The sequence below is a fragment of the Malurus melanocephalus genome, unplaced genomic scaffold, assembly GCF_030028575.1.
Source record: "Malurus melanocephalus ecotype Western Australia unplaced genomic scaffold, MMel_1.1 scaffold_72, whole genome shotgun sequence".
NCBI lineage: Eukaryota > Metazoa > Chordata > Aves > Passeriformes > Maluridae > Malurus > Malurus melanocephalus.
The window spans coordinates 1,508,987-1,523,216 of record NW_026623304.1 but is presented as its reverse complement, the minus strand read 5'-3'; the positions used below and the strand labels follow the sequence as shown (position 1 = coordinate 1,523,216).

The window sequence follows — 14,230 nt, the reverse complement described above, 5'->3', positions numbered from 1 at the left end:
TGGTAACTTAAATACAGACAAAAGATGATTAAAGCAAAAAGCATGAACGTCAGTGCTCACCCTAATCTTGCAGAACTTGTATCCTTCCTGGTTCAGGGTTACCATGACCTGATCTACAATCCCAGTCTCACTGGTCCGCAGGAAGGTGCTGCAGTCTCTCTTGGTGAAGCGTCTGTTGGTGCTTTCCAGCTCATCTTCGTTTTCTGGCAGGGTGACTGTTTTGCCAATGATGACATCATCCCCAGACACACGTACCCCAGGGGCTATCAAACCATCATCATCAAGTTTGTCATAGATGGCGTGTCTCATACCTTGAGGGGAAAAAGAAAAAAAAAAGTAGACTCCCAAACTGTCAACATATTGACTGAGTTCTGCAGCAATTCAACAAGTCTGCTTGCAGCTTCAGACAACTGCTAAATATCTAATGCAAGTATCTCAATTCATATATTGCTATAAAATACAGAAATATCTGTATTAATATGTCCCAAAATGAAGACTGAATCAGTTCAACATAAATACCTTGCCCACAAAAACTTWATTCAAAAACTCAGTCGTCATACACTTCTTTAACTTACCTTGGCAGGTTTCACGTGTGGGCTTTTCAAAAACTTCCTCTTGGTCATACCCTTTCTTAGACTCCTGCTCTTTGTATGAGCGATAGAACACAGATCTGAAACAAAGTTATAAAGTCTTTTCCAGTGAAACCAGCATCATTTTCCCTCATCTGTATAAYTCATTTTCACATATTATGGCTACTGTTACTAATAACAACCAAACCCAAATAGTGAGCACATGCCACATAACCTTTCCTCTGAATTCCTGTTAATCTGACCTTCACTGAGGAGGGGGAAAAAGACCCAATAAAACATGCCACCAGGCAAACAAAAACCTGATGGCATTTTCAGTTTCAGATGGCATTATGATGGTCACTTTTCAGATACTGCCAAAGTACCTAACATGCCAATTTTTGATAAACTGCACAGACTTTTGGATCTGCTTGGCATCTCAGCAGTTCTTATTCCTAATGATTTTTCACATCTTTAGCATATCATTCTCCTTTATACCTGCCATTTTGCAAACATTTTTAGGCTTCTGCTGCTACCTTGCAGTGCCACACTCACTGAGCTGCAATGAAAACTTTTCAATTTATGTTAGGTTCTTTCTCGGGCTTTAAGGGTTTTTGTTTGCTGCCTCAGTTGCCAGCACACCAAAGTGCTTTCAGATACTATAATGCACAAAGCCACATCAGCCACCAGCTGTGCCAACAGCAGTTCCTTCTAAGGAGAGGAACATTCCAATCCTAACTGGTAGCAACTGTCCTACTAATAAAGACAAGACTATGTTAAAACGCTGCAACATTATTCATGGAACTGGCCAGAGTTTCTTGAAAATACACCACTGAAGAATCAGGATTTTTTTACACTGATACAAAGGATCCTAAACAAAGTAAACACGAAAATGGAAGAGTTAGGAAGGCAAAGTGGGCAGTCAGGTTTCATGAGGTTTTGCTGATACACACATTTGCTGTTTTCATTGTGTTGCTCCCTCCATCTCCATTAAAAAAAATGAAAAAGTTGGAAAGATTTGGAGAATGGCATCTTCCAGCATACAATAACCATTTCCTGAGCCTCTGGAGAACTCAGCATATCTTTTTAAAATTCCAAACAGTTAAAAAATTTACGAAGTCTTACCTGAAAAAGCCTCTGTCAACAGCAGAACGGTTCATGATGACAGAGTCTTCCTGGTTATAGCCTGTGTATGATGCAATGGCTACAATCGAGTTGATACCTACAACAGGCAGAGCAAGTATTTTCAAAATATGCACACATACCAAACAGACACTATTTAGACTCAAAATAGGCTGTAYTCTTTGCAGTGAAACTATTCTACCCTTTCTCAGATAAAATCTTTATGTCCCACACGCAAAAACATGCAGTATCAGTGAATGCAACTCTGGTAGAAAAGAGTGTCAAGAGTGACCCCTTGTGAAAAACCTAGCAAACAACAAAACAAAAAATGCATTTTTTCAGTTAGATTTTAGGAGAATACGTGGGTAGTAGTTTCAGCTGCAATACTATCAATTTTTTGCAGTCTAGCTGTCTAGCTACAAGTTAACACTTATCCTATAGTTATTTCTTACATTGCATGGATTTGCTAAACGGTTCAGGTACTCTACACACACCATTTGTGACATGTTTTCAGCAAAACAGTAGTATTTTTGCTCAATGAACATGAACTGCCAACATACCTGCTGGTAACTCTCTAAATCTCAAGTACTCCATGGAGCGTGTTGTCACCAGGGGCTTCTGGGGATAATACAACACATGTGCCAGYGTATCCATACGGACATGGAAGTTGGTAATGTAGACTCCCATAGCTTGTTTACCCATAGCAGACTGGTATGTGTTCCTGGGAGACTAGACAGACAAGGGAAGACAAATAATTATGTACATAAAGCTCTTTATACCTGTGGGTGTTCTATCAGCTCTAAAAGCCAGATGTCAGCAGAGGTGCACTGACCTGGTTGTGATCAGGGAAAGGGATAATAGATGCACACACTCCCAGGATCATGGATGGGTGAATCTCACAGTGYGTGTATGTTGAACAATATGCCACACCTTTCTCTTGCAAGTCATCTGGAGTCATTGCCAGCATCACAGTCTCTTCTTCCAGGGTGTCAATGTACTCTACTACACCACTGGCCACAAGATCCTGCCAACTGAACAACCATAACTCCATTAACACTTAAAATGGGTCTCTTCAGCAGTAACAAGAAAAAGGCCTTCCCTAGCTTATTACTACCACTGCCTCAGTGTGATTAAAAAAATTAATTAAACTACCAGGCAGGGAAAGCATACTTGTGCTGCACAATGCTTTAACCATTCCTCTCTCCCACCTGAGGGAAAATGACACATCCAGCTGAATTTCAGGGATGTTGTCTYACCTGTAGTTGTTATACTCTCGCTCCTTCAGTTGGTCAATGTGCCTTTTCTTCAGCAGCAACTTTTGTTTCTCCACAATCAAAAGGGGCCGACAAATTCTGCCYGCATCAGTGTAGATGCGGATTTCCCGCTCACGAATATCTCTGATCATCGAGACCTGGGCAAGAGAGCARCACCCCGTGAGTACAATCTGTCAGCTTGGAATCAGAACCACAGAACATGAGACAAGGTAACTAAATTCTTTACAGGCACTATCAGAAGCACAGAACAAACAGTAACACTCCTACAAACAGAAGCATTTCAGAAGATTATTTTCAATTGTTTTGTCTTTCGAGTGGAACCTCTTTAAAAACAATGCCCCCCTGCCCCACAGGATAGCATACACATCATCAAACAATCTAAAAACAAAACAAAACAAAAAAATCAAAAGCACCAAACACAAAAAACTCCCCAAATAAAACACAAAACAAACTCCAATGTGAAGTATATCCCCAAAGATGCTTGCAAGTAATCCTTACTTGGARTTTTCAAAATAGTATCAAGGCATAATCCTCTCTTGTCTAAAAGGACACCCAAATTCTAAATGCAAAATTTGTACCTCTGATACAATGATGTCCATCTGACGACGAAGCTTCCTTAGGGTATTCATGAGCTGCTCTGGATCTTTGTGTATTCCTACCCAGCAGCCATTAACAAAGATCTTGGTAGCACTAGAAAGTGGGAAAACCAAACAAATAATGATTAAAAAAAATAATAATTAAAAAAACAAATAATAATAATTAAAAAAATCCTAAACCACCGAAGAACCCCAAACCCTTGAAATGTTGTGCAAGATAAAAAGCTCAAGTGTCTTTAAAGAGTTTAATTTGCACATACTCAGCTATTGCTGCTGGAGATATTTCTTCTAGGTTTTCCATACTCCACTCCTCCAAGAATTCCAAAATTGGGGATGGCTGAGACCCCACAGAAATGTAAGCCATCAGGGCTAAGTTCTTCACAAGTCCTACTGCATGACCCTAGTAGAAACACAAAGTTAACTTGCATTTTCAAATCAAGAGRTTTCCCCAAGAAGAGCCAAGAATTTAAACTCTTTTTTAAAATTTAAAATTCAACTCCTCAAGGAGCTGGACATAAAACATGCTTTCAACCACTGAGTTAGCTATAAAGCTAAATATTTGTTTCAGCAGTATTAAAGAAGTGCAAGGAATCATCACAAGTGACATGGGTACAAAATGACGTGAGGAAAAGGCAGTCAGTATGTAAATCCTGTTTCTATTACCTCAGGGGTCTCAGCAGGGCAAACCATTCCCCAGAGGGTGTTGTGCAGCTGCCGGGGCTTGGCCAGTTTGCCATCTCTCCCAATGGGAGAATTCAGGCGTCTCAGGTGGGAAAGTGTGGATGCAAAAGTCAGGCGGTTCAACACCTGCATGTAGGAAGGAGTTCAGTCAGTCAAAGCTTAAGTGTGTTGCTGACAGGCATCATGACACACTAGCATAATGCCCTCTAGAAATAATGTGTTTGAAAAGAACCAAAAGAGCTCTGATTTTTGCTAGCTACACTTTTTAGTACACCTCCACTAATCTTGCACTACCTCTAGAATCTCAAGCTCCTGGCTAGTGTTAGAATGGCAGAAGTTTCCAGAGCATGCTCATACCACAGCAAGGTCCAGCATAATGAACACTTCTATCCAGCAGGAAGCTGGTTTTTTTGTACTCTGATCAAAGTAACTGAACGAGTGGTACTTTCTAAGCTGCACTGCCACCAGCAGGGTTTGACAGTACAGCGACATGGTTGTCTTTTCAAACTCTGGAAAACTGCGCCCCCTTAGTCTTTAGGAGCAAATCAGCATTCACATTCTTTTCACTCTGCTCAAAGTTTCTCAAAAATCTAAGCAAATCTGTTTTTACAGCCTGGAATGTCAGTTTATTTATAAAGCAAACAAGYCCATCATACACATACACCAGCAACACWCYATMCAGCAAKAGCTACCATCTTTGCCCCTTYCCTTACTTTGCTTCCCCAAACYACAATCTCACCMGGGYTCCAGACAACAAAATGTGTTGGCAYTTAAAAACTGACAMCTTTTTCCTGTTTCCATCCTTATGGGAAGGAGGCTGAACTGAGCACTATGCTGAACTAATAAAGTTAGTGCTCCTCATCATTTGCTGTGGAACATGAAACTAGTATATTACAAAGTGTCATTTAAGTATTTTTAACTGCCTGTGAAGCACTGGAAGTAAAGGAAAGAAATTCGTCCTCCTGAAAGATTCCCTGGGACTATGAATTTACACCAAAGTGTATGATCTAACGCAAAAAAAAATCTTTACATCAGTTACACCAACTGTTTAGCAGTGCACGCAATAGCTAACACAACAGAGTAACCATGACAAAAACCCTAAACACACACCTGACCCAACTATTTCAATCTTCATCTGTGTCACCTAAGGAAGTTTTCTTTTAAGAATATTCCTATTTAACATACAACATGCATGGCTGCTAAGCAATGTTAAACTCTTCCATAACATTTTTATCATAAAAATTGCAAATCTGACAAAGCCCTTATTGTACCTGAGATACTCCTGCTCTGGCCTGATGAGCTTTCTTCTGGTCACCCCAGTTTCCAGTTGCCAATGAATATTTYAAACCATCTGAAATAATTCTTGTTTTGATTGCCAATTCCAAGTTGAAATCTTTCCCTCTGTCAATAAACTTTTGTGCATATATTCTCACTTCCTTCAGCAAATTCTTGAACATTCTGTAGAACAAAGACACCGAGAAATATGATTATTCGGAAAACAATGTCACCAATCTCCTGAAAAGAAGTCTTCAACTTTGTTTTGAAGCATATTTTGTGCATGTTTACAAAYAGGTTCTTTTGTTTTATTCTCCTCTGCCCCTCTCTGCTAATACAATCTGATGCTAGGTGCCTACTATTATAGGAAACTTGACCACTCCATTAAAAAGTCAATCAGATAAAGGCTGTGTTGCCCAAGACTGGCTCTCTGACACAACAGAATTAGCCTGATTGATTTAGAATAATAGAGTTTTCAACATTTCAATGTTGAAATGATTCTACCATTAATTAWGTCCAAAGAAAATGTGTATGTGATAGTTACCCTCTGAACAGGAAAGCCAACAGTGGCCCAGCAAGATCCAGTCTTTTGTTGCCATAATGATCTCKGTCATCCAGCTCTCTTCTTCCCAGKGCTGCCAGCAACAATCTATGAACCATATACCTAAGCAAATAAGACAATTTATGTTTTAAACTGACAGCAGACATTTGCAACAAAGACTACATGTTTTCACAGATAAATCAGTAAACTCTATCCTAAAAGCCGTCCATTCTAGATATTTAGGATACCACTAAAATAAACCTCTTCAGCACATCCTTAGAARTGGATGACCCACTCAAAGTTCAGGTTAAGGACAGAGGGAAGAAAATATTTACATCATGATGGTCATGCCTCTTCTGCTAAGTATCTGTCCTGTACTGTAATATGGAATATGTTTGATCTGGTATAAAATCACAAGTGTCCCGATGGTACAGTTCATCYGCATACCAGTAAGCAGTGATCAAGACAATGTGCTATTAATTTTAAAAATGGTTTACATAACAATCAGTTTATCAGTAGTTATCTACATCTTAGTTATCAATTTCTGTATGTTGTCTGTATACCAAAAAGTCATCAGATCTAACTTAAGATCCAGAATRTGTTGGGAGCTCATTTTGTCTCCTTTAAAAAAATATTTTATCAAAAATTTCAATTCCCCAGCCTCAAAAATATACCAGTGCTCCAAGGTTCATCAGGAGACTGAGGTTGAAACAAACTTCCACTCAGTGCATTCTTCCAATCATACACATATATGTGAATAAAACATGTATTTAGGGTCCCTTTGCTGTGCTGAGAGAGAGTTCTGACATACCCTAGAAAATAGGCCTTTTTGGTTTCACAGAAGTCACTGACACCAACATGTGGGAGCATTTCTTTCTGCAAGACTTCTTTAGCATACTTGATTCTCTTTTCTTTTGTGACACCTGGCTTGGCACCTCTTGAGCCAATGAAGTTTAGAGCAACATTTTGCTCCTGAATGACAAATGCTTCATCCAGAGAAGGCTTGACCTAAGATATAAAAACACAGCAAAATCCTGTAGCAACCAGGGCCTGTTGGGGCTGAAGGAAACTACACAGTAGTTTGTTGATGATTCTCTTCAGGATATGCTAATTACTGATCCAGGTCTTTCTGGAACCAGAAAACAGCATGCATGGAAGAAAGCAAAAAAAAAGTTTAAAGTTCAGAAAATAGCTCTCGTTTAAGTACATTCTAGGCCTGATGCTGTTTCAGGTACAATTAGCACCTGACAACTGAAGTCAACAACAGCAGGAGTAGAGCCTATCTCTCCAAATACATATTAACTCTTAGAAATTTCCACTGCGCTCAGTTAATGTACTCATTTGAATAGAATCTGGCAGAGAACTTTCAACATTTCTAATACAGAACACACAAAAAGAATAAATAAATTACAACTGCAAAAAGAACAATGCTTCAGKTGATGACTAGCCACACCTACACATCACCAAACATGACCACAGAAAATAATTTAACATATATTACCATTTCCATCATTTCTGGGTCTTCAAAATCATATATGATGTGCTCTAGAATGTCCCTGTCRGACACAAAGCCAAGTGCACGGAAGACAATGATGATGGGGACCTCTTGTTTAATATATGGCAAAGTTGCTACAATGCGCTGACCAATGGCACTCTTCTTTGCACCCTGAGAGATGGGGGAAAGCACATGTTAGGCTTAAATCATCCTGCCTTAAAATAAAAATCTCTAAAATCATCCTGTCTTTAAATCAAAATATCTCTCTGCACTTGGATGATACAATGTATGTGTATTTATCCAAGCACCACAGGAAAACACGACTTCTCAGCAGGCCAACTAAGGAGCTACTCTGCAACCTTGCTCCAGCAATGGGTTTTTATTTAAAAAACATTTCAAGCTTTAGAAGTCTGCAAGATTTTGGCTGATACAAAGGAATGTAAATACTACTTGTTSACCCACATGCATAGTTTTTCTCTCTTTGTGTATTTTCCAAGAGCAATCCTATCCCACCTTCAGTGCTCCTTCTGTCAGTCTTATACTCAGCTTTTCTATCCCACTGTGCAAGTGATTATTCAAATAGCTGCTACCCTTCTCCAGAAGGGAACACTGTGGGATGCAGAGGAAATCAGGAGTGCCCCACACATCAAGAATGAGAATACTGTAAAGCTTCTATTCAAGTTGCTCTTGGAAAACTCCAAAACATCAGTGCAATGAGTACTGACACTTTTTGCTTTAGAAACTACAAGTAGCATTTATTTCCCCTCACAGATGGCACATTTAAATGTTAAATATTAATTAATATGTGGTCTGCAAAATACTAGCCCAATTACTAGCTCTCAACACTAGCTTGGCCATCAGCAAAGAGAACTTCCCTACTCCTCTATTTGCTCTTTGTGAAGAAATAGGACACAGCTTGTTAGAATTTTCTAAAAGCTTGTGTACAGTAATTTAAAAATTATTTTTAGCCTTGCCCAAAAACCTGCCACAGATTGAGTCTTTATTTCAGTCCTCAATTTATCATAGAGCCAGGCGTAACGTACGACARACAAATTTTCATTTACTTTCATGTTTTTTACAACTTAGCATCCGAAGAAATGTCTTCTCAAAATCCCAAAGCCAAATGACATGAAGAGACAGGACAGTAATAAAACTCCTAAAACAACCCCTGTTGCAAGCCCCGGGGCAGGGGTTATTACTGCCCAGGCATACCTGTCCACCTCTGGCCAGCATGCTGACCCATATAGTACTTGTTGGTCGAGAGGAGTTTTCCAGACAAGATCTACACTCTCCTGTGTAGGCATAYTTTGAATCTTTCTTTGCAAACACATACACTGTGTTTGTAGCCATTTTCTCCTGAGCGATCAGAACCTGCGTTAGAAACAAGAGCACCAGTAAATAACTGACAAAAGAGCATGYTGAAAGCAACAGTGTTTCTATTATTCCTTCACGTGCCTTTACATTTAGAGCACTGCACACCATGCTGTCAATTTACCAAACTCAGCTGGATTATACTCTATATTTTAAAAATACAGATTTAAACAGAACACACAGCTAGTTAAGATGGAATAGCCAAAACAAGAGGGTCAGGGAACACTGTTGTCTGTGATTACTTACCACACCTGCTGGCTGTGCCGAGACATTCTGTTAGCTTTAGGCACAACACTGATAAAGAAAGCATTTCACTATCTGTTTTCCCAAGGCCAACACACTATACAGGCATTTAAATTTAAATGCCAGCTCAACAATCAAAGCCAGATTATTTTTTCCCCATGAAGAAATATAAAATTCTAATTATTTTGCCGTGCTTGCCCGGGTTATCAGTTAGAAAATACTGGCAGTCTCACTGGTGAGGCACCAACAGGGTGTGGATATGATTTGTTGAAGCTGCTTCCACATCATGAGGGAAGAACCAATTCTTAAAATACAATGCACCTATACAACTTTGAACAAGAGGAGGAATAACCGGAGGACACTCCTAGTGGGCCTCATTTCAGAGTGCATGCTGCTCTGCAATGCTGAAAAAGGAAATAAAAATATCTACAGTACTTAGTGGCAAACAACTCACAAAATGCAAAGTAGTTCACAAAACTGAAGAAGGAAAGAACTGAGGTTGGGAAATGTGCCTTAAAGCAAAGGTGGCTTCAGAAAGCCCTAACAGATGACTAAAAGCCCATCTYTCTGCAAGATCAGGAGCTCCCACAGCAACTCTGAGACACTGGAGTAAGACTGTTTATGCACATGGCAAAACATGGGGAAACAAGTAACAGAAACAAGATACAAAACAGAAACAAAATATATGGAAACAAGAACTTCCAGGATTTGTAAAGAAAAGGCTTACCTTTTCTGATCCATTAATGATGAAGTAACCACCAGGATCAAGGGGGCACTCATTCAGCTCACAAAGATCACGGTCAGTTAAGCCATTCAGCAAACAGTACGTGGAACGCAACATGATGGGAATTTTCCCTATGAAGGTTTTCTGATGCTGGGTCTGCAATTGGTCTTCCCCTTCTTTAATAACTGTTTTAGTTATATCCACATACAAGGGGGCAGAATACCTACAAAATAAAAAAAAAAAAACCACTGTGTCATCTGTCAGTTACTATTTTCTGTACAACCTGAGTAATGAAGGCAGTTATTCAAGCACTCAGTGGTGTATCAAGCATTATTACCAAATCATCAATCACCATTTAACAACTAGACACAGAAGTTGAAATAAAGCAGTTATTATTACATTTTCAAAGCATTACTATATTGAAAAAGACTATCAATAAATAATACAGAGGCAGTTCTTCCWTGTGTTTATCTACCACAGAGCTGGCTCTTACGTAAGGTTTCTCAGCCTGGCTTCATTTGGCATCATAGGTGAGGGTGCTCCATCTCTTTCCCAATGTGTAGGTTTGGAGAGATAGATTTGCTCAAACTTCAACAGATACCGGGGCTGAAAAACAAGAATATATTTACTTATAATGGAAGAAACATCACTCTGATTAGAAACCAGTACTGTTATTGCAGAACAACAACCACCATCAATAAAAGAAAACACAGCAAGCTGAGGTAACACGAGCTATTGAGGATGATTGTATTAGGATTAGTACACAAGGACTTGAGTTTTCAGAAAAGACCTGAAAACAATCTGGTTTTTAAAATGCACAACAGGAGGTGGTAGATMCTCGCTGTCAAAGATTCTGTAGGTCAAAAAAATCTCTCAATCCTTACGTGAAGAAACACCTTTTCCTGGATTTGCAGCAGCAGCCACAAACAGTACCGTTTCCCAAATTTTCATGAAACACTCTCAACAAGAACACATTTACCATAAWTCTTATCTCTGAGCATGGTTACTAAATTCTCTCCTGTGCTCTAAACTGCCATGAAAATTTGAGACTGAGAAGTAGAGGGAGACAGAAATAGAAAATCAAATCTTCCYAATACACAGTTTCTTTAAATTAGTCCAGCATCTTCAAACGTAACAAGAGATTGCCTGCAACTGACTCTCAAGGAAGAAGCAAATTATCCTTTCCTTTTCTCACCTCTAAATCAATTCCTAAAACTTGAATTTAATAAATGAGAATAAGACACTAACCTCTGTGATCTGAGAAAGAAAAATTTTGGGCAAAAAGAAGCCCARCACAAACCATGCCTGTGATCTGAGCCATAACCAGGCACAAACATCAAYTTCAGAGCTGCATAGCTAGAGAATTCTGCCATAATATACACAAAGTAAGAGAGGAAACCTTAAGAACTGTGAGCTAAATGTTCAGAACTGTTTGCCTAACAAAGAAACCAAAAGACATCTCAGTTATTCTCTACAGGATAGCTGTCTGCTCGCAAAAAAAATGCAAAGGAATGTGAAAAACAAACGTGTAACAAATTCAGCGTTCCGGTGCTCTTAAAGCTCCTTTAAATCTCTAGAGGGAAGCATGAAGATAGTAACTGACAGCAAGGCAACAGCTCTGCACTTACAGAACAGGGACCAGACTACACAAGGGACACAGAAGAAAGCACCAGAGCCACTGCAGAAGGTGCACACTCATGGTAGAAGAGACATCACAGGGTGCAGATCTGAAACAATTTGACCTCTTTGGAACATGATGCCAATGGAAGAAGATGAGCAACAGCACACTTTAAAACCCTGGACTTAACCTGAGTCAAAGCTAACAGAGAAGTTTTCAGCCATAAACCTTTCCTGTCATGGTAAAGCTCCTGGAAAATCCAAATCCCACCAAAACATGCTTTTGGCTACCTGACCTGCTCTACTAAATCTCTSTCTGTGCAGTTTTGCACAGGAAATGACAATATGAGCTGCAGCAGCTATTTGTTTTTGGTCACTTCTCAACACGAACAGCAGGACAGRTATTGAACAAAACTGATGTAACATGACTGCATTGTAAAAACATATCTCTGCCAGGGTTCTCCACTTACCGGCTCTTCCACTTCTCCTGAGGCATGCTGGGCTTCAGCTTGTAAATCAATTGGTGGAGCATCTTCAACAATTCTCTGCACAGACATCTGAATAAACTCATCAAAGGAATCCAACTGTTGCCTGACTAAACCCTTTTCATCAAAATAGGAGCTAAAAAAAAAGAGCACATTAATAAAAAATCTGAATTTAATTCATGCACTTCACACTTCAACAAACTTAAGATGTATTTATTATAAAACTTCCAATAATCATGGAATGCAGTAGAGAACTGAACACATTCACTTATCCCCAGGCATGAGTTTCGAACACAGATGCTCCTCACAAATGTTTAACAATTCCCTCACTGCTTGAAGACACACACTTCGGAGTGACAGACTTGCTGCCACCTCTTAGCTAAGCCAGGCAGTCAGCACTTTAAATCACCCTTAAATTAGAAGACAAACATGATGACAAACCTTACTGAAAGTGGCTTCAGCTGAAGTTTTCAATAATGCTTGTAAATTACTTTGGTTTAACTAATTTTCCAAGCTGCAGTAAACTGGGAGCATGCCCACAAGTCCAAGAAATAGTTCTCAGAACTTTTAGCTTGGATCCCCACTGTTCTAGCTGCACAGGGATTAGCAGCTTCATCTCCAGATTTTCCTCAGCCTTTTGGGTAACCTAACTTCAACCCAGCACAATCTAACTTTACAGATCAGAGCCCAAATTCAAAGCTCCATGCCCCAAWTTTTGGTGGGATGAACTAGCCACATCTACTGCATTCACTCATGCCATCAAGSTCCTCTACCTYCCATTACTGAAGTGAGCCAGGGAAWCCASAWAACYGCAGCTTCTGTCCCATCACTGCCAACATATCAGAGAAAAATGGAAAGAACTACCCCTGTACCAACAATTTTGGGCTTCTCCAGGAAGGGTAGCAAGCCTTCAGCTATTGTGCTGCTGCTGCACAATCTGCTCTTGCCCAAGGAAAAGGATGATGGGAAAGATCAACCTGTGTCCCAAAACAGTTCAGGTTGGAAGGGACCTCTGGATGTCATCTTGTCCTATCACTGCATTCAAGCAAGGTCCCCTAGAGCTGACTGCCCATGACCATGTCCAAACAACTTTTGAATAATGTCAAGGATGGAGATGGAAGCTCCATGACCTYTCTGGGAAACACAGGGCCTGGTCATCCTCACAGTAAACAAAGTGTTTTGCCATATGGAGCGAGGTGCTTAAGCTGAAGGACGCAGTTACTTCCCACATGTCTGAAAGTAAAGACAACACTCCTTATTGCAAAAGAAAGGATCTCCTTCTGCCTCCAAAATTTCTCATTTCTCCAACCAGACTGTCTATGGGACCAGCCCCATGGATCTACCCTTGGGCTTGCAACTGCTACTCTAAGACACCATTCATGCACATCTTATGAATGATGCAACCAGCAAAAGAAACACTTTTTACTCAGCCCCACACAGCATCCCACCTCTTAAGAGTCATAAAAAGCCGCAGGTCCTGGACACTCATGTCTTACTAGAAAACAAAAAACACTACCAAAATGGTGAAAATAACTGAGAACTAACTTCCTAATGCCAGCATCAGCTGAGGTTAGCGGGCAAAATTGTGTGCTTGATATGGAACCAAAACCAGCCCTTTCTTCACTGAAAAAAGTGTGTGCTGGGCATCAGCAGAGCTTCTTAATCCCTGACGACAACCCTTTGTTTCTGCTAAAAGCCCTCCTGCTCTGAACGTGCTGCAACACACAATTTAGCAAAACCAAGCCTGCAGCTCCCAAACGTGTTCCAGAGAGCAGCTTGGATGTCACCTGCAGGACCRAGARCACATGTGCTGAAAGCTTAGGAACRGCAAACTTTAGCAAGTCACCTAATAACAATCCAGCAGGCTTCTTGCCACAGGTCGGGAGTGATCTCATCATCGTCTTCATCATATTGCATATCTGCGGGGAAACACAACGTGTGAGCCAGGCTCCGATCACCGCGGTGTCCCCCCTCGCCTGCTCAGGGACCCTCCGGCCCCCCGGATCCCGCGGCATATCCCACAGCGCCCGGCTCCTACGGGCCCAGAGCGCGCCCAGAGCCACCTCTTGTCCCCCTGCCCGGATGGATAGGAGGAAAAGGCGAGGAGAAAGAAAGGGAAAACCCCTCACCTTCGTCCGCGTCGTACATGGTGGCGGCGGGAGGAGCCGCGGGCGGCGGCGGCGGGACAAGGAACGGGAGAGAGCGCGGCGGAGCGCGGGSCGAGCGGCGGCGGGACGGCG

General features: G+C 40.7%; 1 protein-coding gene across 2 annotated transcripts in view; it reads right to left on the bottom strand.

Annotated features, from left to right (window-relative positions):
- The window catches only part of POLR2B (RNA polymerase II subunit B), a 17,837-nt gene extending 3,607 nt beyond the window's left edge, over window positions 1–14,230 (bottom strand). For both annotated transcript variants that reach the window (XM_057366832.1, XM_057366831.1), the window contains exons 1-19: window positions 14,120–14,230; window positions 13,837–13,909; window positions 11,976–12,126; window positions 10,382–10,494; window positions 9,892–10,111; window positions 8,763–8,921; window positions 7,557–7,721; window positions 6,867–7,063; window positions 6,059–6,178; window positions 5,511–5,697; window positions 4,222–4,365; window positions 3,819–3,958; window positions 3,541–3,652; window positions 2,945–3,099; window positions 2,521–2,719; window positions 2,249–2,417; window positions 1,692–1,788; window positions 576–670; window positions 61–311 (exon numbers count right to left, since the gene is read on the bottom strand). In XM_057366832.1, the coding sequence (XP_057222815.1) occupies window positions 61–311; window positions 576–670; window positions 1,692–1,788; window positions 2,249–2,417; window positions 2,521–2,719; window positions 2,945–3,099; window positions 3,541–3,652; window positions 3,819–3,958; window positions 4,222–4,365; window positions 5,511–5,697; window positions 6,059–6,178; window positions 6,867–7,063; window positions 7,557–7,721; window positions 8,763–8,921; window positions 9,892–10,111; window positions 10,382–10,494; window positions 11,976–12,126; window positions 13,837–13,909; window positions 14,120–14,138 (2,766 nt within the window). In that variant the 5' untranslated portion in view covers window positions 14,139–14,230. The remainder of the gene's footprint in view (window positions 1–60; window positions 312–575; window positions 671–1,691; window positions 1,789–2,248; window positions 2,418–2,520; window positions 2,720–2,944; window positions 3,100–3,540; window positions 3,653–3,818; window positions 3,959–4,221; window positions 4,366–5,510; window positions 5,698–6,058; window positions 6,179–6,866; window positions 7,064–7,556; window positions 7,722–8,762; window positions 8,922–9,891; window positions 10,112–10,381; window positions 10,495–11,975; window positions 12,127–13,836; window positions 13,910–14,119) is intronic.